Source organism: Lampetra fluviatilis, chromosome 1 (genome assembly GCF_964198595.1).
Source record: "Lampetra fluviatilis chromosome 1, kcLamFluv1.1, whole genome shotgun sequence".
NCBI lineage: Eukaryota > Metazoa > Chordata > Hyperoartia > Petromyzontiformes > Petromyzontidae > Lampetra > Lampetra fluviatilis.
The window spans coordinates 18489832-18516601 of record NC_136275.1 but is presented as its reverse complement, the minus strand read 5'-3'; the positions used below and the strand labels follow the sequence as shown (position 1 = coordinate 18516601).

The 26770-nt window shown below is 44.9% G+C and overlaps 2 protein-coding genes across 3 annotated transcripts; both read right to left on the bottom strand.

The window, feature by feature from the left end:
* Window positions 1–581: 581 nt before the first annotated feature.
* NUP35 (nucleoporin 35) lies at window positions 582–11269 on the bottom strand. The gene is made up of 9 exons (XM_078858346.1): window positions 11104–11269; window positions 8906–9073; window positions 8312–8424; window positions 7561–7636; window positions 6857–7007; window positions 6066–6135; window positions 5473–5601; window positions 4429–4590; window positions 582–3797 (listed from the first exon to the last, which is right to left on the bottom strand). The coding sequence occupies exons 1-9, from the start codon at window positions 11114–11116 to the stop codon at window positions 3720–3722; spliced, it is 960 nt and encodes a 319-aa protein (XP_078714472.1). The 5' UTR covers window positions 11117–11269; the 3' UTR covers window positions 582–3719.
* Window positions 11270–14424: 3155 nt separating this feature from the next.
* LOC144933503 (uncharacterized) lies at window positions 14425–26459 on the bottom strand. Of its 2 annotated transcripts, XM_078858323.1 has the most exons (11): window positions 26353–26459; window positions 25489–25607; window positions 23847–23992; window positions 23363–23519; window positions 21658–21749; window positions 20083–20206; window positions 19376–19486; window positions 17971–18039; window positions 17397–17450; window positions 16406–16516; window positions 14425–15559 (listed from the first exon to the last, which is right to left on the bottom strand). In XM_078858323.1, exons 1-11 carry the CDS (start codon window positions 26366–26368, stop codon window positions 15347–15349), a joined length of 1212 nt encoding a protein of 403 aa, XP_078714449.1. In that variant the 5' UTR covers window positions 26369–26459; the 3' UTR covers window positions 14425–15346. The 2 variants fall into 2 exon arrangements, with proteins under 2 accessions (XP_078714449.1, XP_078714459.1); XM_078858333.1 differs by lacking the exon at window positions 26353–26459 and having other exon boundaries at window positions 23847–23997; window positions 25489–25591.
* Between the last annotated feature and the right edge of the window lie 311 nt (window positions 26460–26770).

Sequence of the window (26770 nt, the reverse complement as noted above, 5' to 3'; positions counted from 1 at the left end):
TTTTTTTACCTAAAAAGTGTACAATTTTGGAAAAAAAATTTCACGAACATTAATTGTCACGCACAACGAGTCTGTGTGGAAAATGTCAGCTCGATTGGATCCCGGGAAGTGGGTTAAAAAACGACCGAAAGATTTGCACGGTCGTAAGCAAGCAAGCGAACTTAATATAAAGGATTTAAAAAGAATGTCAATTCACACATGACTTGAAAAAAGAAAACAACTATTCTCTGCATGTTCCCATTTCAAGTAAATCAGATCAATTATAATTTGTAGAATAGTTGATAAATGTCCAGGTCTCTCACGTGAAATATACTTTGTAATAGCGGCAAAGTTCTGTTAGACCAAATACACAATTTACAAACCTAAGAATTTAAGGCATGAAGTGCTTACGAAAGATTAAATATCTGGCCATTACTTATTATGCGTGTGTGCCGGTTCTGCCTACTCCACACGTGACTGCCATGGATCACGTTAAAGGTAAACGTTAGGTCTCAAGCACAAATGCAAACACTGATTAAGCCCTAAAAACGCACAGCTGTATAAAACCCACACAATAAATCCCAAAAGTAATCACCACCAACTGAAGTCAATCAATCTTTAATGTTGACGTAACATAAATATACATTGTGCAGTTAAAAACTCCCACCCCTTCAGCAAAATCTGACCAAATGTACAGTGGGGACGGTAAGGATGAAAGCATTACAATCAATTCTCTCGGCCCATCTATGCCAAGTCGAGACAATGTTCCGATGTTGACGTAAACACTTCGGCGATTACAACAGAAACACAGGTGGTTGGCAGCATCACAGTTAAATGTAAACGTATTCCTGTAAATCCCCGTCAACGTTGGATGCTCAGTCACTGGTAGATGAATCGGCGCTGCTTTAGCATGTGTGTCAGTTTGTAGACACACGATTAATTATGCTTCCAATTGATCAAATAGCCTTTGTAAAATAACGGGATCGTGAATGTTCACTTAGAAACCACACATCTCTATTGCATGGGGAGGATGTGCAGCAGTATTAATCTGGTTTGTCCAGAAAAATAGCATGAGAACCATCTAACATGATGTCCATCTACAGAGCAATGTCTACCTACCCATGCCATATCAAGGGTGGCACAGTCGGGTTTTTTACAATCGGGTTTAATTGTCTTTTTATATTAAACCCGATCTGAGATTGGGAGAAATCCGGTTTAATTGGTTCTAATTGCAAAACCGCACTTCTCAACGATGGGCTTCATCCATTCCAAGCTAAGGAACTCACTGGCGCCCACGATTGTGGATAAGCTCGTGTTCATCAAGACCAACCTGCCCGCCGCATTCTACGACTACCCCGTGCCCGACGGCCCCGAGCACGATAGCAGCACCGACGAGGAAGCAGCCTAAGCCTATCAGTTTCGTATTCATAAAACCAGGTGTTAATTCCCCAAAATCGGGTTTTTAATTGTATTAAAGAAAAAACCCGATGCCTGCCGCTGGAAAAATCGGGTTTTTTCCATCCATGTGCCATATTACCAATCCAATGTCACTATTAAATTGAATTAACAAATAAAAAATTCACTCATGCATGGTTTTTAATTCATGTTTTTCCAAGATTCAAACTCCCCCCCCCCATATTTTACTAAGTATGAATTTTAAAACAGGCCATTTTGATTATAAACCTAAAGTTATATTCACATGGTTCATTCTCAACGGAGGTAATGGCGTTTGTGAGAAAAGAAATGCTCTTGAAAGCACGCGCAGGACATCCCCATCCACAGCTGCCTGCAGAATGCCAGCTGTGAGTGTGGTTGTTGGGCATGCTTAAAGCTTAATAACATAATTGTATTTACACAAACATGCATACTGTCGAGCTGAAGATGTCGATTTAAACAACCGTTTGTTAGCACTCACAAAGGCATAAAAACATAGAAAAGATTGCCCCGAATTAGGTATAGAAACATTCAACCGACAGCTCTGCTGTTGTACCGCATCAGACCCACATCCTCCAGCATGGAAAAACACTCCCTGGTATCCAACGCGACACGGCAACATTTGCCGCTGCACATAAGCGGAGATAAGGCGGTACACCATAAGTGGGAGCGTAGTTTTGTTACCATCCATCGGCTTCTTTCACAATATCTATTATAAGATGTTTTTTAAAACTCCCATTACTTTAATGCAGCTTAGGGGAAGTGTTGCTTTCGAGTAGTTAACCCAAGCGGATAGAATGAGTTGTCACAAGCTGTATGGCATAACAAAGGCTGTAAGTGTTCTCTGTAGTAATTAAAATAAGATTTCTTTTCTCCCCGAGCAGCCCAAAGACAATGGGACCGAGATGAAGCTCAAAGTTTTGTTTCAGCGGCACAAGCCTCGAGAAATCAGCAGTGGTTTCAAATATTCGAATTCTGGCGGTCACAAGAACAATAACTGCTGCCTCTATAAACTGGATTCCAAAGCTGTAACAACACTGCTAAAGCGAGTGTCCAGCAGTGATTTCAGTTGTAACAGACGGATGTCGGAATAGGTCTTTGAGAAATGGTTTAGACAAGGCACACTGGAGACACTTTTCTGAAGTCGAAACAAATACCGAGAAATTGGGAGACAAAGCTCAAGATGAGTGAACAATTCAGTGGCCTAAGTGACACTGGCCTAAAGCAAACTTATAGGAACAGAGAGAAGCCAATAAACTTGACTAATAGAGAGGTGTTATATTTTTTCTGTGTTGCAAAAATACAATTTTACAATTACACATGTACGGGATGCTTTCTCGAACCAACGTATACTTAGTGTGGTTTCTATTCGATTTCTGAGAGAATTCCACTTATAATTCAAATCCATGTCACAAAACAGGCTTGTCAATAACATTACCATATAAAAAAAGTTATGTACGCAGCCAATTACGACTATTGTCGCCCGGTGATCTTAAGAGCATCCCATAATTGCGCCTGGCCTGCCTCAATCATCGTTATGTCCCTTTCTCAGGCAAACAACATGCGTGTGGCTTTCACTTACAATGGCAATGATAGTGGCCAATAACGATGAAAATTAACCTACATTTTGGTTCTTGACAACCAAATAAATGCAGCTGCAACCGCCCACCCATATGCACCAGTGGGTGAGCAGATAGTAAGGTTTTCACTTCCTCCCGTGTCCGCTTTGTCTGGACGAAAACACCGATTAATACACCCACCGGCACACGCATGTCCATCCAACTTTGCAGAGGCAGCAGTTGTTATCTGCTCAACGATAAACTCGGGGTTGTGTGCGACCTCTTGTCCATTTTTGTAAATAGGGACAGAAAAATAGAAATTGCAATGATAATAAGCAGGAATCAAGATGCTCGACGGGACTTCATTTTGGGACAATCTTAACAAGCCTTTCACAACATTTCTGAACCCCTCCCCCCATAACCCTCCAGCAGCATGGAGCTCCAGTAACAGTTATTTAGTTTTGCAAAATTTATATTGGGAGTACAGTGTAATAGTAAAAAACACACAGGCTTTGTTACAACATGGGTCCAAGCATTTGGGAAGTTCAGTCTCATTGCATGTAACTCAATTAATCCAGCTCATGATAGCTATGAAGGTCGGATTCCCTCCTCAAGCGGACCAGTGTCAACATCGATGTCTGTGTATGTAGTTGTACGTTTGTGTGTGTGCGTGCGCGGCGCGTCTGTTCATGTTTTTAAAATGAATGTGAACCACGGCTGCAGTTTTGGCTACCGAAAGGTCAAGGGTCACCAGCCAAAGACATACTCCAGTGCCTTGGAGAGAATGCCATCATCCTTGCTGAGCACCTGCTTGTCGTTCACCACCTGTGCAGCAACAAAGCACACGAAAGACGTTCACGTTAAACCTGTTACATCTCCAGCTCAAAGCAACAAAAACTAGCCCATGTACAGCCGATCAGGGGATTCCATAGACAATACATTATTAACGATGACGGATCTGTAAACTGAAGCTCAAAAATAATTTCACAATTGGAGTATTCACAAGAGCGGGCTACCGTGTAAAAACGGAGCAGCTTAAAAGCAATCAGAAAAAAATATTCCTAAATAGATTTTTATTTGTCGTTCTTTAAAATAAAAAAAAATTCTTGAAATGTTAATGTGCACGAACAACACGCTATAAATAAAGTAAAAAATATGCAAAGCAGGCATGCATTACTGCTCGAGTATTTCTCCAACACATTCACAATAAATGATCCCATAGTGACAATAAATCGGCTTTGCATGTGAGACTTGGGCTGGAGGAAATGTAAAATACAGGGGGGAAACAGACACAGCTGTAAACAAAGATTTTTTTTTAAAACCTACCTAAGGAATGTGTGCCACAGACATACTTTCACTTGCCACAGCCTGAAGAAGCATTCCAACGAGCCCAACCATATTGGACACCAAGAGCATGTTGTGCAACTCCCACGTGTTCGTGCACTTGCGGCGTCACCTGCAGGTCGTTCGTGGTGATTCGCCCGGTCATGGGACGCATGGTGGAGGGCCGCGGTGTCGTAGACGCGATGGGGACGGGGGTGGCTGCGTGGGGTTGCACGGGGGTGGTGAAGCCCGAGAGAGGCGGGTAGCCGTGTGCCTCTCCATTCTCCATCACGTTCTGAGACACCCAACGCATACAGTGTCCGAGCACACAACAACAAAGATCCTCCCCCACATAGCCTTCAAACACACTGTTGGGGCAAGTGCTGTTAGCGAGGCAGCTATGAAGGCCGGCACTGTGGCACACCAGAGGGTGGCTGGCCAACACCATGCTCGGCCACCTTTGTCTTTCAAGTCTGATGTTTACACACCATACCAGGTCGACCTAGGGGAGGCCCAAGACTAGTTCAAATAATCGCCACTGTTATTGGTCGTGAACGATAATCAGAATCATCTCAAGAGAATGCAACGCATTGCCTTTAAAAGAAAAAATATAATTGGCAATGGCCCTTCTTCTTAAGAGACAAACAGAGGCCACAGAGAGAGTAGAGAATTAGAGTTAGAACGTGCACTTGACATCATGGACCCTAATGATAATTACATTTAAGAAAATTCCGATGACCAATTTTTTAATTGACATATTAATATTTTATCCATTAGTAGCTATTGAGTAAGACAAAATCTTCAATCATCCAAAAGCAATACTAAACAAATACGTTCGTATTAAATGTGAAACGATCAAATACTTCTAGATTAGAAGTTTTCATGACTGCAAGGATCCATACTCTTTGGTTCTTTCGGTAAAGTCACGTAGGTGAAAATCACGTAGGTGAAAATAAAATAAAAAATAAATTAAATCACGTTTCGGGCGCAACACAAGCGTCCTTCATCAGGTGGGGACAACCACAGCGAAAACAGTTGCTGAGGTGTAAAATACTGGCGTCAAATTGCATTACGGCTTGCTAAAGGCCACTGAATAACTGGCTAAAGCCACACCTAGCATAGGAACAATAAAACACGCGACTGCCATTGACACTCAAGATGCCGCACTCCGCCGTACCTTCTCTATGCACGGCTTCACTCCCACCATGATGCATTCCCCAAAGACCTTGCCGTCTTTGCTTAGTGCCTTCCGCGCCTGTAGGGTCGACTGGTACTGAATGTGCATCCAGTTCCCGCTGCTCGACATCTGCATACGTTCACACGACTCCCATTAACCACATGCTTCTGGGGTGTTGCTTGATTAGGTAAAATGCTGTTATGGAGAAATATAAAACTTAACAGACTGTATTGGCTGCAGCAAAATAATATCTAAAAAGGACACGTTATCTGAAAGGACTGCTGTGCATTCCCTTCAGCTGCAGATTCTCCATCTAGCGGCTGTTAATCTCTGTTAGTTGTTGTCTGTGGGTGATAGCTGGTGCCTGCCCCGTCTGGCTGCAGTCCTACCTTGCTAATTTCTCTCGACGTCAGCTAGCTGAAATCCAGAGAAATATAAACTAGTCATCCAAATGACGAACCAACGTATTAAGTTGAAAAGTGGCAAACATCACCATAAGCAATAAATTGGCTCCTCAGGCTGGGATCACAGAGTTGGCAACCAACATCACTAGAAATAGGGTTGGGAGTGAACAATCACTTAAATCAACTCACCACATGCTTGAGGATGTTCCCATACTGAGCAAACTGCATGAGAATGTAAGAGGCAGATGCAGGTGGGAACCTGTGAAGAGAAAACAGCACGTGCTTAAGTCAAAGCCTCAGTGACCACGTATCAGTTGTAATGTTGCCATAGGTGTTCTCTACCAAAAAAAAGCAACAAGAAACAAGGCCACACATTCTAAGGGCGCCATCTACCAATAAACAAAGGCCTCGTTAAGAAGCTGTCACCAACATTGGTCCTGCATAACAATGCACCCAGCACCAACGCATGAGCTGATTTCAATCGACCCATCTCCTCGGTGGCTGACATTCGCCCAATGGCCATCATCCCTTACAGCGACGTGTCCTGTCAAAGCCCACTTAGACCAATTTAAGTTTGGTTACGATACATCCGTGAACGTGCAGATGTAAACCCTTCGAGAGTGTGAGCTCTAACAATGGTCCACATATTAATAAACTAACCTTTTTATTTTACCTGGTAAGGCCAACTGAGCTATGTAGCTTTATTTTTCAGAAGTGACCTGGCCACAACTGATAGCTCAACGAAGTGGCTTATCATCTGGAAATGTATTGCAACCAAAGGCTTTAAAACACGTTTCTAAATATGGAGGGAAAAACTGGAGGACCGGGAGAAAAATCCACATGACCGCGGGGAGAACATGCAAACTCCAAATATACAGGTGTGAGGGTCAGGATCGAACCCACGACCTCATGCATATCAGGCGAGGTAGTTACATCTCGCCACCGAGGTGCCCATATGAGGCAGAGCAGGCAAGACGCACCCAAAGACGGTAACCCAGGTGTGGTCCAGTGTGTCGCTGGAGACCAGACTCTCGCCCTGTGTGTAGAACGGATCCAGCTGGGCTGGCGAAGGTGGTGTTGCGCGCGGCTGTGACAAGGGCACTGTTCCAGGACTGAAGAGGCTGCTTGAACCTGTGCAGCAACAACCAAAACATGGCAACGGGGGATTTCTACTTGCCCTTATGCAAAGCAATCAATGTGGAATCCAGTAAGAGACATTTTATATATACAGCGATTGCACGTGGGCAAGACAAACAACAGATGATATTAAATACAAAAATACAGCCAAATTGCCTTGAGCCATTCAGCGGCCTCTCAGCAATGTTCAGTTTAAGACGCATTTAATTAAATGGACAATGTACAGTAGATGTGTGTTTGTGCTGGAGAGAAAATTACGAGTTTATTTGTTGATTCACATTGCATCCACATCAAAATAATCCATGCTCAAGAAAAGTATTTTGTTTTCATTTATTTGCCATGTATTTTAGCACATTGTATTTTTGCTAAACACGCAGTTTTCGCGTTGCTGAACTCCCGCAGCAGCTAAAGAAAATAAACGATGTAAGAGAAACATGAGTTATTGTCAGCTATCTCTCACAGCTTGAAAATAACAAGTGTTCCCAGTCAGGATTTAAATAAATTATACATGGCCCTCGCGTGAATTGCAAGTGTGACTTTTTCAGACCGAGAGCTGTCTTGTTGGAGCCCGGAGTCCTGACCACACTGCCAGAGAGCGGCGTGTGATGCAGCGAAGTGTTTATCTGCAAAGTAAAACACAGCTTGTGTGGACTTTTTTGTACAAATTCTTTATCCCACAGGCGGTAGCTCAAGACACATGCCTAACTCGATGCCGAAATATACACAGGACTGGAATAATGCCAAAGGAGTTGTATTAAGCGTACGGTTAATATAGATTTTAACTTATAACACCCATTTCCTATACTTTTGAAGATAAATAAAATCTAATAATTCAAAATCTCGTTTCCAACTAAGAAAATACTTAAAATCTTTGGAACATAATTTGTGATAATAAAAAATTTTAGTTTGTCATTTATTTTTTGAGAAAACAAATTGTTGTCCAAGTAACAAAAGAAAGTGGTATTACATGTGAAAGCAATGGATATAGTAAACCCTTATAACGTTAGTTGGTGCTTGCACTGTGTTCAGTGGCTAGATACAGGTACTACGGAAAAAGTGTTATTTCCATTTCAAAACTAAAACTAGTTTTCACGACAGTGTTTCTAATTTGAGTATTTCTGTCGAGGGACTTGAGAAACGATTGAATATATATGAATCCACACTGTCGTTGTTGTATGCAGTTCCTCTGAGTAGGTCATACTGCATTTTCCTTCCATACCACTTTCTAAAGGCTATGTTACGAACTGAAGGGCGTGTTCATAGCATACTTTATCGCACGCAGAGTGATGTGCCCGTACCCTGGTGCGAGCCTGCAGGGGCGAGGGCTGCACGTCATCGTAGAGGCTGCGCACAGGAGGGGCACCACTCTTGTCCTTAGTCACAGGCAGAGCTGCTTGTGGGGTGGAGCGACCTGTGAACAGAACAAGAGAATCAGCGGCCGATTCATGTGCATCGCTCCCAGTACATATTTACTAAACTATTTTTATTTCACCAGGTAAGGCCCACTGAGCTATATAGCTCTTTTTCAGAAGCGACCTGGCCACAAATGATAACTTGACGAATCATGTGCAGATGTCTCGCAGCCAAATACTCTTAAACGCACATTTCTAAATGTGGAGGGTAATCCTGGAGGACCTGGAGAAAAATCCACACGACCAAAGGGAGAATATGCAAACTCCAAATAAACAGGCATCACGGTCGGTATCGAACCCACGACCTCCTGCATACCAGGCGAGTGAATTAGCATCTCGCCACCATGGCATCAAAATGCAGTCTACTGAAAGTGGCCGGGTATTTGTAGATCACAGCGCTGAGCTGGCTCCACCGAGATCCTGGCTTCAGAAAGCTGTGTAAATCCTCTGCTGTTGTAGCATGCCATCCTCCGTATGTACCTGTGAAGGGAGAGGAGCGCAACTCCAGGCCGGTGGTGGGGGTGTGGTGCGAGCGCGGCTGCCCAGTGGCTGGGGACGGGAGGTCCCCCAGGAGGAAGCCTGGCAGGAACTGTGTTCCCACCACGGTCTTGGGAGACGTGGGGGAGCCCAGTGTCATCGGTTCTGCTCCTGCACGTGCAAATTGAGAGCGATTGAAGCATGGATATTGGTGGTCAGGGTGGGTAATAAGTGGTCTTTCTTTCGTATGTCATATGGAAAACAATGGACGTGTTTATAACTGTATGCTAAGTACTCTTTGGTTCTTTTGGTAAAGTCGGTTAACACGACAGTCAGCACCTTACCTGGTTGATTACGTTCTTCCAAAAATTGCTAAATTTGAGAGAAACTAAACACAGATACACACAGACAAACATACAAGCAGAGAGACAACACAGAGACACACATGTTGTACCTGATGACACATGTTGTGTCTCTCTCTCTGTGTCACTGTGTCACTGTGTTGTCTCTCTGCTTGTGTGTTTGTCTGTGTGTGTCTGTGTTTAGTTTCTCTCAAATTTAGCAATTTTTGGAAGAACGTAATCAACCAGGTAAGGTGCTGACTGTCGTGTTAACCGACTCTCTCTGTGTTGTATTGCATTTCTAAGTTCACTAGGTTTGTTTTCTACCTGATGACGATTGCTTGTGTTGCAATCGAAATGTCGTATTCTATTATTTATTTTCTTTCTACGTGACTTTACCGAAAGAACCAAAGAGTAATTCCTGCAGTCACGAAAGCTTCCAATCAAGTTTGTATGCTAAGTTGAAAAATATATTTGATGGCGTCTGGGGTTACAAGATGCTTTCCATTTGTACCTCCTTTAATGTATTTGATATTGATTGGTGATGTCGACTTCAAATTCACAGCAGTCACAATTAGACGGCAACCCCCAATATTCCTGACTGATGGAGGTGGCCGAACATCTTCTGCATCGTTTCAACAAGGTCTGGTGCAGTCCATTGTCTCGAAGATAACACGCAGTTAACGCTGATAAATAGTACTGTACCCGGAGTGTGGTATTATATCAATGTTTTTTTAACTATTCATTTAAATGTTTAAACATTTATGTTGAAATGTCGTTCTATATCGACGTTTAAAAATATATATTATTTGGTAAAATACAGGCAACAGGGTGGTAGATGTGGATGGTTAGTGGTAAACGGGTGATGTTACGGAAGGTTGGGTGGCGGCTGATATGCTGGTGACATCTGTCCTTCATTAGCTGCTCACTAACAGCACTTGCTCCGGCAGTCTGTTAAGGCTATACGGGGATAATTTGTGTTTGTGGTGCAGTATCCACAATTGGAAAAGGCAGAAATCCTAAAACTGGAAGTGAAATCAGCCAATCATCGCTTCATGGTTGGTAGGCTGAGTGCACTACCCTGTTGGAAGTCAACAATGGCTCTCCGACTGGCCAAGCCCACTTATCTTAACAGCCATGACCAATCCACTGCTGGATGAAGCCCTTACCAAGATGTCACCATCTCCGCCTTAGCACCTGCACACGAGCTGATTATTTCATTGCTTCCGTCTCTACAGTGAATGTCTACCGAGGCGTGTTTCCCGCATTTGGCTGCAACTCAGTAGTCAGTCTCGCACGTTAGCTATCATCCATTATCGTGACGATAGCGCCCATGCCCCACTTGCTTTTCTTAACAATGTGTCTCTGAATAGCGCATGTTCTCTGCTCCACGTGTTGATCTTTCTGTAGCGTCATTCACAGCATGCATCTCCCCGGGGTTCTTTGTGTACCGGTCAACGGTTGCCGTCATCTTGTCATTTATAGCTTTAAAGTAGTTTTCTCACCTACAAGCTTCTCGTCATTAAGAGGAAAGTATTAGAATGTTGTGTAATTTTGTTTTACGTGTAATAGCGTGACAAGAGTTTATTGCTGTTACATTAAAATGGCACTCGGGTAACGATTTCCTAGTCTACGAGTACAATAATACGAACAATTGCCTCGTGCCCCCAAATCACTCTTGCGAATGAGACCATCATCTTGGTCCCTGGCGTCGTCGCCCAGTTGCTACAAGACAAACTACAACGCAGCTAACAATTACACAGAGTTAAAACTCCGCGCGACGCGAGGCCTCCTCGTCGTAGGCCCTAATCCTCGGGCCTAGTCATACACCCTCACTTTAAACATCGCCCCGGAGCTCACCCGCAAACTCCATGGCGTCTCTGTACGACCCTCCGCACCTTGAAGGATTGAAAAGTGAGGGGGTGGTGGTGGGGGGGTAAAAGGAAATAGAACGACAATATTCTTTCTCGCAAAACTCGAGACCCCCCCAATTAGCGCCTCTGCTTTTCCCGCCCAGGCGCCGATTTTGAATGAGAACCGCGGTGACCCCTGAACCCGGACCCGGCAACGAGGTGACGTCAGACGCGCCCTGCGACGTCATCACGCACGACGCGCCGAAACGTGGTGACGTCGACACACACGGCTCTCGATCTCTGAGGAGGGGGGGTCAAGTTTCAAGTTCATTTATTTGATAGAGCCCTGTGAGCCATTCGGCTCTTGAATCGGTTGCAACCGCAACAGACAAAAAACAAAAACATGAACAAGAAAACATTTTAAAGTGACTATGTGACTAAGTGTAAACAGAAAATCCAAGAAAAGAGAGCAAAATATTGCAGAAAAAACACCGAACACCAACGCTCTGTGCAAAAATCCCAGTGGGATGCAAGTCAAACTACAACAAGAACAACCACAAGACAACTTAGATTAAGGCCATCAGTCTAACTCCGTACTACAACAAACAAACATGGCCAAACCAATTTTTTTTTAAATTACCAAAATAAAGCCATAAAAGCCATGAAAGCAACGGGGGTCAATGCTTGTATCTGTGAGTCCCTTAGTTGGCAGAGACGTCAACCCCTTATCAGTGTCCTACCTTATTACAGATAAATTCAGACCTTGTTGGTCACCCCGTGCCCTTATACATCTCAACGGTCACCCTACAAGGTCCCATCACAATGGGAGAAACACAAACAAAAATACAAACTTTTTTTTATGGCCCATTTTGAAACGGCTGTAAACCGTATGAACCTGAAAACTCAATTTCCCTGTTCAAGAATACGGGTAAACTGTATGGGTTGACAGAAATGAGTTAGACACTAAAGCCACATTTCCCACATGTACCGTATGTATGTTGAACTTCTTTCGCAACCGTACGTAGCCAACCGTGCTAATTGGAGGTGCGGGGGAAGGACAACAGACGAAACATTAAAAGCAGTTCCAGAGCGATGGGTTTCAATCTATATTTAGATGTGCATAGCTCCCTGTTGCTTCCAAATATCGGAAGGAGAGCGTTCCAGTCGGCCACAAAGGCGCATCTGATTTCCCTGTTGGTCTTGGGTAGGAATGTTTTTTTTTTAAGTAATCAATGTATACGAAAACAAGAAACTCAAGTAATTCGTAAATATCACTACCTTAAAATACTAAAAATGTACGTAAAATTGGTGACGCTTCGGATAAATTACTCAATTGATTTTATACTGAACAGCACACAGAAACTTGGCAAGACCCTCTTGGAAGTCATGAGAATGAGCCCTGAGAACCCTAAAGGTTGCCTGCATTTGGTTCCGAGTCTTAAGGTTAGGGGTGCCATCTGTCTGATAATTGCCACCTGTGTTCCGTTGGCAGGAATTGATTTTCACCAAGATATGGTACTGTACTGATATGGAGGGGTACTTTATACAGGTAGGAACAACAGTTCCACACTGCCCACCGGGGATTATGTGTCGTACATAGCCCCTCCCAAACATGTACGCTCCCGGATTGGTTGAAGTGCGTCACGTGACCGCGAGCTTTCTGTCGTGCACGAATGCGCTGTCCAACCAAGTTCCTACCTGCCCACTCCGAAGGAACGTGTTTATAGTATGCTGCAGTTTAGACAGACTACAGTTGACTGAGAAATTAAATGTCTGAATTTTGGTCTAAGGTGGGGATGGTGTTCTTGGGGTCATAGGCAGCATTCCTCCTCCAAACATGGCGAGTTGAGTTGATGCCAAAGAGCTCCATTTTGGTCTCATCTGACCACAACACTTTCACCCAGTTGTCCTCTGAATCATTCAAATGTTCATTGGCAAAACTTCAGACGAGCATGTGTTTGTGCTTTCTTGAGCAGGGGGACCTTGCGGGCGCTGCAGGATTTCAGTCTTCACGGCGTAGTGTGTTAACAACTGTTTTCTTGGTGACTATGGTACCAGCTGCCTTGAGATCATTGACAAGATCCTCCCGTGTAGTTCTGGGCTGATTCCTCACCGTTCTCATGATCATTGCAACTCCACGAGGTGAGATCTTGCATGGAGCCCCAGGCCGAGGGAGATTGACAGTTCTTTTGTGTTTCTTCCATTTGCGAATAATCGCACCAACTGTTGTCACCTTCTTACCAAGCTGCTTGGCGATGGTCTTGTAGCCCATTCCAGCCTTGTGTAGGTCTACAATCTTGTCCCTGACATCCTTGGAGAGCTCTTTGGTCTTGGCCATGGTGGAGAGTTTGGAATCTGATTGCTTGTGTGTACAGGTAACAAGCTGAGATTAGGAGCACTCCCTTTAAGAGTGTGCTCCTAATCTCAGCTCGTTACCTGTATAAGACACCTGGGAGCCAGAAATCTTTCTGATTGAGAGGGGGTCAAATACTTATTTCCCTCATTAAAATGCAAATCAATTTATAACATTTTTGACATGCGTTTTTCTGGATTTATTTGTTATTCTGTCTCTCACTGTTCAAATAAACCTACCATTTAAATTTTAGACTGATCATTTCTTTGTCATTGGGCAAACGTACAAAATCAGCAGGGGATCAAATACTTTTTTCCCTCACTGTAGCACCTTATTCCAATGTGCTTTGCAACCATTATAAAATTGTAGTGGTTGAAATAAAGTGAGGGGGTTATTAAAATGGTGTAGTTATGGCGACAGTTAGAACAGGTGGGAATGGTTAAGTGGTGACAGGGGTTGGGGCCTGGTCAGAGCTGGGGGGTAAGAGTCGCAGGATGGGCTGGTTGCCTTCTTTAGCTGCCCTTCCATCATCAGCCTCGTCCATCAGCCATCATCCTATATTGCAGTGCTTCTTAACCTCGGGAGCACGCATCTCCTAGGGGTCCGAGATGCCCTTTATGGGGGTGCGAGACAAGCCAGATGTTTTAGAAGGTAAATCATCGAAATACAATTTCAGCCCGGGCACATAAGAACAACTGCTTTGTTTAATCAAACCTATGGATTAACATTATACATTTTTTTACAATTGAGAACCGAAATAGTGCAAGACTTCAGTAAAGGTTAAAAGCCACTGCTATATTGTGATGCATCTTCCTCAACACCAACTCTTATTAAAGTGAGATCTCAGATGTGTTTCCCCAATCCAAGTGTTCCTTTAGCTTGGAGCAGAACTCCACGTTGGTCATGGGCACATTTTGGGCCCGTCCACACACTCATCTGCCATTATAACTGTAAAAAAGCAAGTATAATTGAATATTTTAAATACAATTGAAACTTTATTGAAACAAAGCTAACACTTTAGTAAAAATGCAAATTGAAATCGGATATAGTGCACGGCACAGGAGTCATCCAACACAGCTGCTGCAAGTGTTATGTCCGCACGAGGCAATAATCTTGACGTTAAACAATTTATTAACGGAGTTGCACGCCTAAGCAAAATAAAGAACGCAAATTAAAGTCCGAAACAGTATTACTTTGTTTTACTTTTGAGACCATCTCCCCCAATCGTCTTACACGCCTCACATCTTCCCTCTGGGCCTTGGCTCCTCTCCAGCTACCAAAATTCACTTACACTCCCCACCAGTTCTTTGCTACTAATGTGCTCGTCACCTACCCCTCTTCTCCCTACTACATCGATGTCCCCAAATTCAGAGTATTTATTTATACTGGAGGAATCCAAAGAGCGATAAAGCTTTTTCACAGATGCCCCAAAGCTGTACAATTCATAAACAACATTGTTTCATAACGAAATGAAAACATCAGGTGTAACCAATTTTTTTGACCATGCCACAAGCACACATGCATAGAAACTATTCTTGAAATTCCTGCTTAATAGTACGGGCAACGCCGGGTACTTACCGCTAGTATAAGATAAATAAAAATAACAATGAAAAACATATCAACAAAGATCATATAATTACGCATCAAAATGAACCTAGCTTATAAAAATGTTCCATATGGATGCCATTCACCATTAAACATGTACAAATACCTGTTCATGCAGTGCAGATCATACATATTTACAAAAAGTACAGCAGAGGTAAGGCTTGGAAAACCACTCCTGTTATGAAATATATCAGAGTTGCTTTATACCAAAGACGAGCCAAACAGATACACCATTCTTCCATTTCAGAAAGCTCGCTCAGACTACAAAGCCCCATGTTCCATCTCCCCAGGTTCACTGTTCCATGTGCTCATCTTCCCTGGTCACCTCCTCCTCCTCCTCATCGCTGCTCTGCAGCAGTTCCTCATCATCATCGACACCGTCCTCCATGGGTGCCGCGTCATCGTCCTCGCTGTCTGGGGGCCCGTCGCCGGGCCCCAGCTCCGCCATGAGCTCCTCCACGTGGGCCATCATAGCCTCGTCGTCACACCCCAGTTTGGTGGCAAGCTTTGAACGGATGCAGAGGAAGAATCAAAAAGGGGATGGCATGGGGTGGGGGGCGCACAGGGTGGGCATGCGGTGACGTTCAGATTCGCTACTCTTGCTGGGTGAAATCACCTAGCTGGTGTTTGACAAATAACCATCATTTAACGGCACAACCGAGGTGCGCCAGTACGTATGGGGCCTCCTCATGGTGTTTTTTTTTAATGGCTATTTTGCCTGTCAACCTTGAACCAAACCGTCAAAACTCTGGCCCCACAAGACAGCCAAACAAGGCCATGGGGCAGGGTTAATAATTGTCATCGTACATTGCACCAGCCAGGTACACCCTCGAACGCTTTGAAAAGGACGTCAACTTGGCACAGCTCAACTTCTGCAGTGGAAAAACGACCTGGCACCTCCAAAAGTAACACCATGTTGCCTCAGTACGGCCCCAGTATGGCTCAGCTGGGAGTGGAAAAGAGGTCAAATCCCAAAATACACGGGAGACACGAGATTCCAGGTCAAATATTTTTCTCGAGTTTTCTGGGCTTCAATGTTTCTATAAACAAGACAACATGTTCCCTAGAGTAGACAGGCCTTTTATTTAGGTAACCAATCTCAGGAAACATTCCGCCTTTGGCAAATCAGGATTGACTCCAAGCCCGAGTCATCGATCATGTGACACAGTCCAAATACTGCTCTAGAAAGTTTCCCGATAATGTGTGCTGATCGTTTTTGAAGAAAAAATAGTCATGAAAACATCCACATCCTTCTAAAGGACTCATTTCCGTTGCGTACTCTGGACTTTAGGCAAGAGAAACGTTTGCGGCCACACTCAAGTCGCGGTGTCCAAGGCGTGTGGGTGTCTACCTTCTTGGCCTTGTGCAGACACGTCCTGGCCGAGTCCTGCTGTCCCACGGCCTCATCTGGAAGCGCACACTTGGCCTGCAGGTAGCTCACCCACCCGAGCAGGTACCACACCTGTGCAGGGCCGACAATCAGTCAAATACCGCAACCACACACGGAACTAGCACCCGTCCTCATAATGCTGATCCTCGTATATTTATCTTGACCAAATTATGTTCATAGTTTTGACACCGAGGTCTTACGGAAACATAGAGCTTGTTAATATATGATTACGATATTACCAATAGGGACGAATATTAATATATGGCCAGATGACACTGGTTACCAGTACAGTACTTGACTTATAATTGCAAGGATGTCAATCTTGTAAAAATCTGGGTCGGGCATCAACTCAGGCAATCATCTCCTCAGGGTAGAGAGAATGAGCAAAACTTTGTTGGAAGTTAATAAAAATCAACCTCCAGTGAGACCGATCCCTGCCATAATGAAGTGGAATTACCACCACTGCTTCAGTGCCGCCAATGAAGAGTTCCACCCCAATGCTGCTTTGATCTGGGCAACTCTGGAATATATAATCCATATCGTTTGAAGGATGAGTTTCTTTGTATCTCAGATGAGGACTGGAAATGGGAAATTACTGGGGGAACTCAAATAGTTCCCCACATCCCCACCAGATCTGAGGAAGAAGGGGAGCTTTGCTTCATGTGTATCTATGCGTGTCTGTGAATCTCTCTGTTAGCATCGATGTCTGCGAGTCAAATAAAAAAAAAGATGAATCCTGGATTCCTTCCGGAACGCAGTCCGGGTGAATATTTTCACTCCCATCACGGCATTCCGGCCCATTTCCACCACTGCAAACGAGACTAAACTGTCGAGCCAACCGGCCTGCATCATCGAACGTTGCATTGATCACGACTTCTCCCCCCACCGCCCCCGCCTCAAGATGATAAGACGTTCCCTTGTGAGCGGCAAAGAACGAGACGCAAGCACCAACCTGCACAACCTCGTCGTCCTCCTCCAGCAAGCCCTCCAGCACATCGGACGCCAACTATAGGGGGTCACATGACATTTGTGTTTGGTCATGGATCACGTGGTCTTAAGAGGATGATGAGCACGGGAGCAAGGAGAGGGGTTTATTTTTCGGCAGCTCTTTTGTATTATAATGAATAATACACCTGTGCTGAAATAACGATTCCATTGTAGCGCAAGATGCGGACACCAGCTAAATGAATTTTCCAAATATATACCCGGGCTCTCCGCCTTCACCAATACGCATTCGCCAGCTTGATGAAATATGGTCAAAACCACAGCGAACTACACTGCTTGAGGAGCCCCTTAATTCAGCAGTGGATTGACACAGGACATACAAACTAATCATGTTACCAAATATGATTAGTTCCCGTGGGTGTGACTGTGGATAAGGTAATGAAATAACGTTTTTATAGTCATTTATGTAACCGTATCACACGCTTCACAATCCGCAAACACGGAGACGCACAGATTAAGATGTTTTGAGCCAAAAAACGAGACTTCATACATGGTGAAAGGTAAAACTATCACTCCTTTACCTCATACTCTTCAACCTCGGAGAGGAGTTTCGCTGTTGATATTCTGCTCTCATAGGGAGGGATTTGAGCCTACAAAAAGATGGAATCGGTAGAGAAGACAATATATCGCAGTACATCGCAAGGGTGCTCAGGAGCAAAATTAAGTGACCAGTGCAATTAGGTAGGTAGACACGAGGCAGATCAGAGACATCTTAGTGAACAGTAGCCTTGGACAGAACGCATCACCTGAAGGGATGGCTGGTGGTTGAGTCTAACAATGGAGTGGCAGCGCCAAAGCAGGGACTGCAGCCCGAGAGTACGGAAATCACGGCGACGGAGCAATGAAATCAGCCGGGGTGTGTCGGTGTTAGGTAGATCGTTCCATTGCAGAATTGAGTATTGGCGATGGCTTGGGGAAGGCCTTTAGCAGTGGCTGATAACGAGTCAGGGTGGATGAACGTGTTTTCTTGTTAATAAATTCACACTTAAAATGCTTTACAATGTGTAGAAAGCTTTTGAGAAGTGTCCTTTCGAAAATGCTAAGAAAATTGTACTTGTCGAGTCTGAATATTGTGCGATGGACAGGAAACCTCTACAGGAAGGGACGTGTCCCACTGTGTGCAGACAGGTGCTGGGTTGGGTCACGCCCAGCACACAGGAGGTGCAACACTTGTGTGGGTGAGATATTACTCTGGCATGGTGTCTGGATGCCCAGGCCACCGCAGACCTGCGCAGCATTCGGCCATGCAAAAATAATAATAATAAATAATACGCACCTCTGGTTAGAATGTTTGGCTACGTTCGGTACTATGCGAAAGATGTTGAACCTACATACAAGATGATTTCATGAAAAAAACTATTGGTGGATGGTATTAAACACATGAAATACCTCAATTATGGAATCATGCCTCAGTCAATCTTCGATTCATATTTGGAGACAAAACTGACTTGAAGAATCACAGACCTATTAGTATCCAGTAAATTATTCAAGTTAATTGGGAACCAAAAATTTAACAAATTAGAGGCCAATCAACCAAAGGGGGTTAACCTTGATTTTAAAATACCTGCATTACCCCAGTATGTAGTCTAAAATATTCCTGGCGTGAAATATTATCTCCGTCACTTAAATGGGTAAATGTAAACAACAAGCCTGGTGAACGTGCAACAGTGATTCTAGATTTGAAGCTTTCGTGACTGCAAGGAATCATCTTCTTAGGTTTTTTCGGTAAAGTCACGTAGGAAAAACATCAAAATGAATGAAAATAAAATAAAATAAAAAATCACGACGTTTCATTTTATTTTCATTCATTTTGATGTTTTACCTACGTGACTTTACCGAAAAAACCTAAGAAGGTGCAACAGTGACTGTGGGGGAGACATGGAGACCAGCGTTTGGTAGACCTGGAACTGGGAGAGAACTACTCACCAGCATCTCCGTGGTATCGTCTGGTGCCTCTGTCCGGTTCTCTGCTTCTTGGCCTTGCTGCCGGCTGGGCAGCCAGGCAGAGAGAGACTGCAGGAGGTAAACCTTCCCTTCCTGCGTCATGCGAAGGGCAACACAGCAGAGGGTGAAAGCAGCGTCGCTCAGTGTCAGCGATTAATCAAGTGAACAATCACAGGGTGAACGTTTTGTTAGTGTTTGATTAGAACAAGCCAACCAACAAATCATCTACGTGTCCCCATCCCATCAGATCTTATATTGGTTGGAGCGGTGACACAGCGATAAAATAATTGGTGAGAAATTAAGCCCTATGAACGGTATGATGATAATTATTTATCGTAAATAATTATCATTATGATGGTGGTGAGATGTTAACTACCTCGCCTGGTTTACAGGATGTTGTGGGTTCGATCCCAAACCTGACTCTTGTATATTTGAAGGTAACATGTTCTTCCTGTGGTTGTGTGGATTTTTCTCTGGGTCCTCCGGTTTTTCCCCTTCACATGTATAAGCAACATGCATTAAAGAATATAACTTTCCACATAAGCCACTTCGTTGAGCTATCATGTGTGGGCCTGGTCGCTTATGGAAAAAAAGACCTAAACAGCGCAAGTGGGCCTAACCTGGTAAAATAAAAAAAGTTTACAGCTTTGATTTATTTACCCAGTAAAGGCAGAGGGGCAAGCACGAACCTGTGGCTGGTCGGTGCTGAAGAGGTAGCTGGCCATGAGCTGCAGGGCCTCGGGGTTGCTGGAGTCGGCCTCCAGGGCCTGTCCCAGGGTCTGCTTGCACCGTTCGGACGACCCCTCCTCCATGCTGCACAGCAGAGGTGGGGGGTTCAACATTTTCCTTACCCAGGGCCAATAAAATTAACGCACACCTTCACGCTTTCTAATAATGACGCGGAAACGTGTGTGATGTCCCAGTGTACAGGGGGGCCCTCGCAGCGATAGATGCGACTCGCCACGCTAGACTTGGAAAGAGTGTTGCCTGGATGGAAATATTCCTCTCTAGTACCCGATTAGTGCAGCCGAGATACTTGCAGTGATGGATAAATCTCGTTTGCTGGCTGCACGTGGCCACTGGCCATATGAAATTACGTAACCTGTCGTAGACTCCCCTTCCTCCATGCTGTGAGCGCGTGTAAGCAAGCCACAACGCCTTTACTCACAACACTTTAAACAAAACGGGTGTGAATATTTATAACCAATAATTTTGCGCAGAACTGATGTGTTGGTGGCCTTTTGTCCTCTGGCGGAACAGCATGTACAATTTTGGCTTTAAATGTAGTTTGATTAAATGTTAAGCTGGCATGAGGTGCAATTTCTCCCTAATTATTGGTCAGAACTAGTTGCATTAGTTAATGTGCCAATTCATAGGACCACACCCTGTGTTACAACGCAAGCAGCCGTCTTCAGGTGAAGACGGCTGCTTGCGTTGCGTTGTAGCCGAAACGTCGTGAGAATTATTTGATTTTATTATGTTTTATTTTTATTATTTTATTACTTCCCTTCTACGTGACTTTACCGAAAGAACCAAGAAGATGAATCCCTGCAGTCACGAAAGCTTTAAAACTTTCAGAACTGTACATAAAACTCAAGGTGTTTTCCAACTCAAATCAGTAGAGGGGTGCTCATCTCCCCAGAGCAAGTTAGGAAAATTACATTTTTATGCAGATTCAGAATCTTTATTTATCCTGAAATAATCCGATGAGCTATTTTTCTTGATGTCCAGAGCTATTGGTAACTTCCCGCAAATTGGTACATTTCTTCTGCGTCACGGAAAAAAGGAAACTCCCCGACCACGATTTGAACTCGCAACCTTTTGAAGGCGTGTCAAAGGCTCTAATATCAGCAATAGCCCTTATACAACAGAACACATTGATCAGGAAGCTATTTGCAATCTACAGAAAATATATGCATGACCTTTCCGCAGCACGCGCATCCATGATGCCATGCTCTGCAGCTGGGTGTGCGTCTCTTAGGGTAGCAAACTAAACTATGTATGTTTTTTAATCAGGTAAGGCCCACTGAGCTATTGCTCTTTTTTAGAAGAGATCTGGGCAAATGAGGAATTTTACAGAAGCAGCCAAATACTCTCAACGAGAGTTAATTCTAAATGTGACGGGAATAACCGGACAACCCGGTGAGAGCATTCAAACTCCAAATATATAGGCGTCAGGGTCGGGATCGAAACCACGACTTCCTGTAGACCAGGCGAGGTACTTAACATCTTGCCACCGTAGCAGTTTCGATGCAAGGACTCACCACAGGTCTGTGAGATAAATCTCAGCGATGGAGCAGTAAGCAGCAGACACGTCCCTTGGAGTGACCTCGGCTCCATAATCTGGGCTGGCAGCCTGGAAGTATACAGACGGTGATGTAAGTGGCATAAATGAAGCGTTGTGCGTGTACCTCTTACAGTTTAGGCCATAAAGAGCACAGGCAGCTAACCGCTTGAGGATGAAAGCAGGAAACTAAATGGATGCAGCACCAGGAGGGAACTGGGTTGGCAGGAAATGAGCAAGAGGGAAAAGTAGAAGTGGCATGGTGGCTAAGTGGTGCCAGCTCACAACCTGGCAACCAACCATGATTACACGGGGTTCTCAAGTGTAGCGAGCTGATTGTTTCAGTTTGGACACCAGTGAATGCATAAACAAAACCCCAAAACAAGATGTTGGATTCTGCACTTACTTTGGCTATATTCCAGTTCTGAGAATGTTTGTTTGGCTATCAGGTGACAAATATTACTCAATGTGGCTATGTTGGTGGGAAAGTGCTGGCCCCAACTGTGTGGAATAGAGATCACTTCAGGTGACCTCAGAAGCAGTTCTGTGATATTTGCTTCACGGGGGATTCTTTAACATGGAGCGTTTTTTCACTGCTCTGTGAGAGATGCTAATGGATATTTTGAAAAAAAACTAAGTGAAAGAGAACAAAATTAGCAAAGAATAATTACAAACAAGTATGGATTGGCATGAAGGAGGTATGTGGAAACCTCTGTCCTCATACATAATACACACAGATCATTTGGTGTAATCGCTTGTCTAATATTACACAAAAAGTGTCCTTCAGAATTAAGTCACGAAATGTCAAAATATTTGAAGTCGTAATAATTATTCTTAAAAGTGCGCGATGCACAGGAGCCTCTAGAACGAGTGGTGGGCAGAGGTCGCAAACGGGTTTTGATTCCTTACCCGTACCCAGCCGCACCAGGGTCGCAAACGGGTACCCGTACCCGGCCGGGTACGGGTATCGGGTACCCGATTGCGACCTCTGGGATGAAGCCATGTTGCAGGCGCGGGTGGGTTGATTCTAGGAACTTGAATTGTGAGAAGAGACAAGGCGTTGGGAAATGAGTGACAAATGGTTACTCACCAGTGACTCACGGCCTACCCATACCCGGCCGCACCAGGGTCGCAAAGGGGTACTCGTACCCGGCTGGGTACGGGTAGCCGGGTATCGGGTAGGGTACGGGTATCGGGTACCCGATTGCGACCTCTGGTGGTGGGTAACCTAGGGCCCGCAGGCCTCATGCGGCCGCGAAGCCCCTTGTGGTGGCCTGGTCTAAGTGTGTCCAGGGTGGTGTGTGGGATCATGATTAGTGCACAAGCACGATGTCACACTTGCGGCCCACTGAGGTGCAGGAGGGCCGCACGAGTGGCCCACCAACTCGTATGTGTTGCCCATCACTGCTCTAGAGGAAGGAGCGTGTCCCACTGTATGTGCAGACAGGTGCTGGGCTGGGTCACGCCCAGCACACAGGAATCGCACACTGGCGTGGGTGAGATGTTACTCTGGCATGGTGTCTGGATGCCCAGGCCACCGCAGACCTGCGCAGCATTCGGCCATGCAAACAGCAGTTATAAGATTTAAATGTTCACGGGGTAATCGGTGGACACGTATTAATCTTATTTTGATGAAATTCAAGTTCCCATATATATGAGGGTTTGGTTCTTATATAGAAACTTACAGCAGCCTGTGCGGGCTGCGCCTGCAGCGTGCGTGCCATGATCTCCACACCCTTGCTGAAGAAGGCGACGGCATCTGCGCCGGCGCTCAGCTGGCCCAGGTACATGTACTTGGCGTGGCCTTCGTCAGGGCTCAACTCCACGGCACGCAGGAGGCAGTGGACCACGCAGTCAAGGAAAACACCGTTGCACTCAACCGTCTTCAAGATCCCCCACGGATGGCCCCTGCCTACTACTCCACCACTTGGTAATAATTACGATTCATATGATACTGCCGGAAAGTAATACTTATTAGCACAATGGAACTGTAATCCAGAGGTTACCGGTTCAGATTCTTGGCATGGCAGCTGAATCAATGGAAATGTTTCTTAAAATCGAGAAGTCACGTGCCACCTACTCCAGGGCACCAATTGACCCGAAAAATATTCGGGGAAAAATAAATAGACCCTGGTTACACAAGTGTGGGCGGCGAGGTGAGAGGATATGCGTTGCGCCTTGTCCACGTTGCCTAGCTCGGCCTGGAGGCTGCCTGCCATATCCAGCCCCTGCAAATGGTCGGGCTCCATCTCCAGCGCTCGTTGGCAGAACATGGCGGCCAGCTCCACATTGCAGCTGTCGGCACACTCGCCCGCCTGTACTGCACACAGCCGGACCGGCGCAGCCAGCACACGCACGCCAAAGGCTACAACAGCAGGGCGATGACAAAGGACGTGTGCCTACAGGTTTACGTGTAGATTTTTAGAGGTGGCTTGGCACATATCTCGAGAGATATTGTAATGTGTTTAAATGTAAGAAAGGTCCACCTGTTTTTTTTAATATGATCATTTACAGCCCACTGGCTAATCCACTGCTGGACGTTGGCCTCTCAACGCCCCGTCGGTTGTGGAGTTTTGTGTAAGCATACTGCACAAAGTTGGTCAGTGTGGGATGATGTAGGGGGTGTCCACGACTAGTTAAGGTATTATGCACCACTGGCATTATCCTTGGCCAGGTATCTAACTGGAGGTGGCCAGGTTCATTACGTAATACGTTAACCACTGCTCCAGCTCTAATAAGTTTTACTTGGCAAGATGGAATGCGTTTGACAGATTCAGAAAAAACATGTTTGTAATAAAAAAACACGATATTTTTTCTCTCACACAAATTTCAAACATTGGATCTTCCTTACAATTAGGTTTCATTGTAAGGGCATAATCACTTCCAAGCTAATATTTGCATAAGCAAATCCACCCAATCAATCAACAACTTTATTCTGGGGTCAAAAAATATTCTTTCACAGAATGTTAGCCACCTCCAATTAGCACGGTTGGCTACGCACGGTGCGAAATAAGTTCAACATAAATACAAATTATCTATGTCGCCAGTGAAAATGTTATGTCCCAGCACTGCGCCAACAGCAGGTGAGGCTATGAGCAAACTCCACCCGTAGTGACTGACGCAGGGGGCGATAGAACGATATTCTGGCACGGTGTCTGGATGTCCAGGCCACAGCAGGCCTGAACAGCATTCGGCCGTGCATTCAATTACCACGGACAAGATACAAGTCCGACTCTAATGGACACGTACGTCCCTTTCTGTCTTTGGCTAGCCATCGAACTGCATCGCGTGCTATCAAATGCGCTGCTGCGGCCGTCTGGAACGCTCTTCTCCTTCTGATGTGTTAGGAAGCAACAGGAGCATTTCTAAATCCAGACTGAAAACTAATTTATTTATAACAATGCTGTGTTTTGTGTGTTCCTTCCAACGCACCTCCGCTCTGCGGGTTGGCCACGTACGGTGCGAAAGAAGTTTAACAAAACACAAATCCAATTCGAAGTGAGCGCTCATGGCAAGTTGGCGAGCAGAGTCTCACCATTCTGGCGAATTGCCCGATGATGCTGGAGGCAATTACCAGCGAAACGTCGTACTCACAAATTGTAAATGTTGTGGTTTCACGCTTCAACACACCTGTGGGCTAAAGCAGTGAACTATTTGTATTTTGTCAACGTGACACTTTTTTTGCTGATTGGCCGTGTCGGGTGGTGGAGGGTTACGACACATTTATAAATAACGTGATCTAACCCAAAAACGTTGATTATGAATTGGCGATTCCGGCCAAACTTATCCCACAACTCTTGAAAATCCGCACCTTTTCCAGCAGCTGCTCCGCCGTGTACTTGCTGCTCTCGTCTCTCTTCCTGCCCTTCTGTTTCACCTTATACTGCAGCCGCTCCCTCGTGCTCATCTGCTGCGGTGGCCTCTTGTTCCCTGCCGGAGGAGAAACGTCGATTTGCATGAGCGGTGGCGCAGCGATTAAGTCGACCAGACTGATCACACTTCACAATCAGAATATGTATTCACGCTGGAGGAAATCCGATGAGCCATGAAGCTCTTCCCCCCCCCCCTAAATGTCCAACAAGTCCACCACTTGCTCGGTGGACTTGTTGGACCCTGAGATGGCAACGCCTTCATCCAGCAGTGGACTGAACGTGGCATTATTTCCAACGATTGAATGCAGAAGACATCGATTGATTGTCCTAACAGAAGACCCCTGCCATGTGCATATGGCATTTCCATGACTGGCTCTGGATATCACCGTATGCACAGGGAGATTCACTTAACCATGAATATTGCCACGTGGCCCATCGTCCAAGGCCACGAGGCCGGTGGAATCTAGGAAACGCCGGTATCACTCTGTGCTGCAGGCCGCAGACACGTGGAAACGAAGTTACTCAATAAAATACAACCCATCAAAAAACACAAATCAAGCAACTTACCCCGCTTACAAGATACACCCTTAAATGCCCGTAGTTGTTGTTCTTCCGAAGTTACAAAAGTGATTTCGCAAAAAAAGGGGGGGAAACGCGTGTCCCATCCTGCGGCCCTCGTGGTGACCACGTGTTGTAGTCGCAAAGCCTTTCGGCCTGCCAGCCAGGCCGAGTCAGCAAACAATAAAAACAAACTAATACTGCATTATTAATAATGACATCACAAGTGTTTTCTTTTTGCTCACCTTTCTTGCGTCCCATAGTTCACCCGGTTCCGACGATAAAGAGAGACGCGGGAAATTGATCCTCATGCCCCTACTGCAACGGCAGTGGGCGTGTAACGATTCGATTCCTAATCGATTACCACGTTCGCGTTATACGTGGATCGAATTGTCCTTTGTGGAAATACTGTCGAGTACAGCACTTGCCTTTGCGATGGGTGTAATAAGAGGAACCTTATAAACGACTGTTCATTGATATTAGATATAAAATATATACGAGACATGAAAATATTTGTAAAAATGTCACGAGAATTGTGAAATTGATTTGAAACCCATTACAGTACATAGTGCTTAATGAAGCTTAGGCACATTTGGAAAAGCCGTCTTGTGTAATCAATCTTAATTGTGTAGTTCTCAGTAATATGCACACGTGCAAAATCAC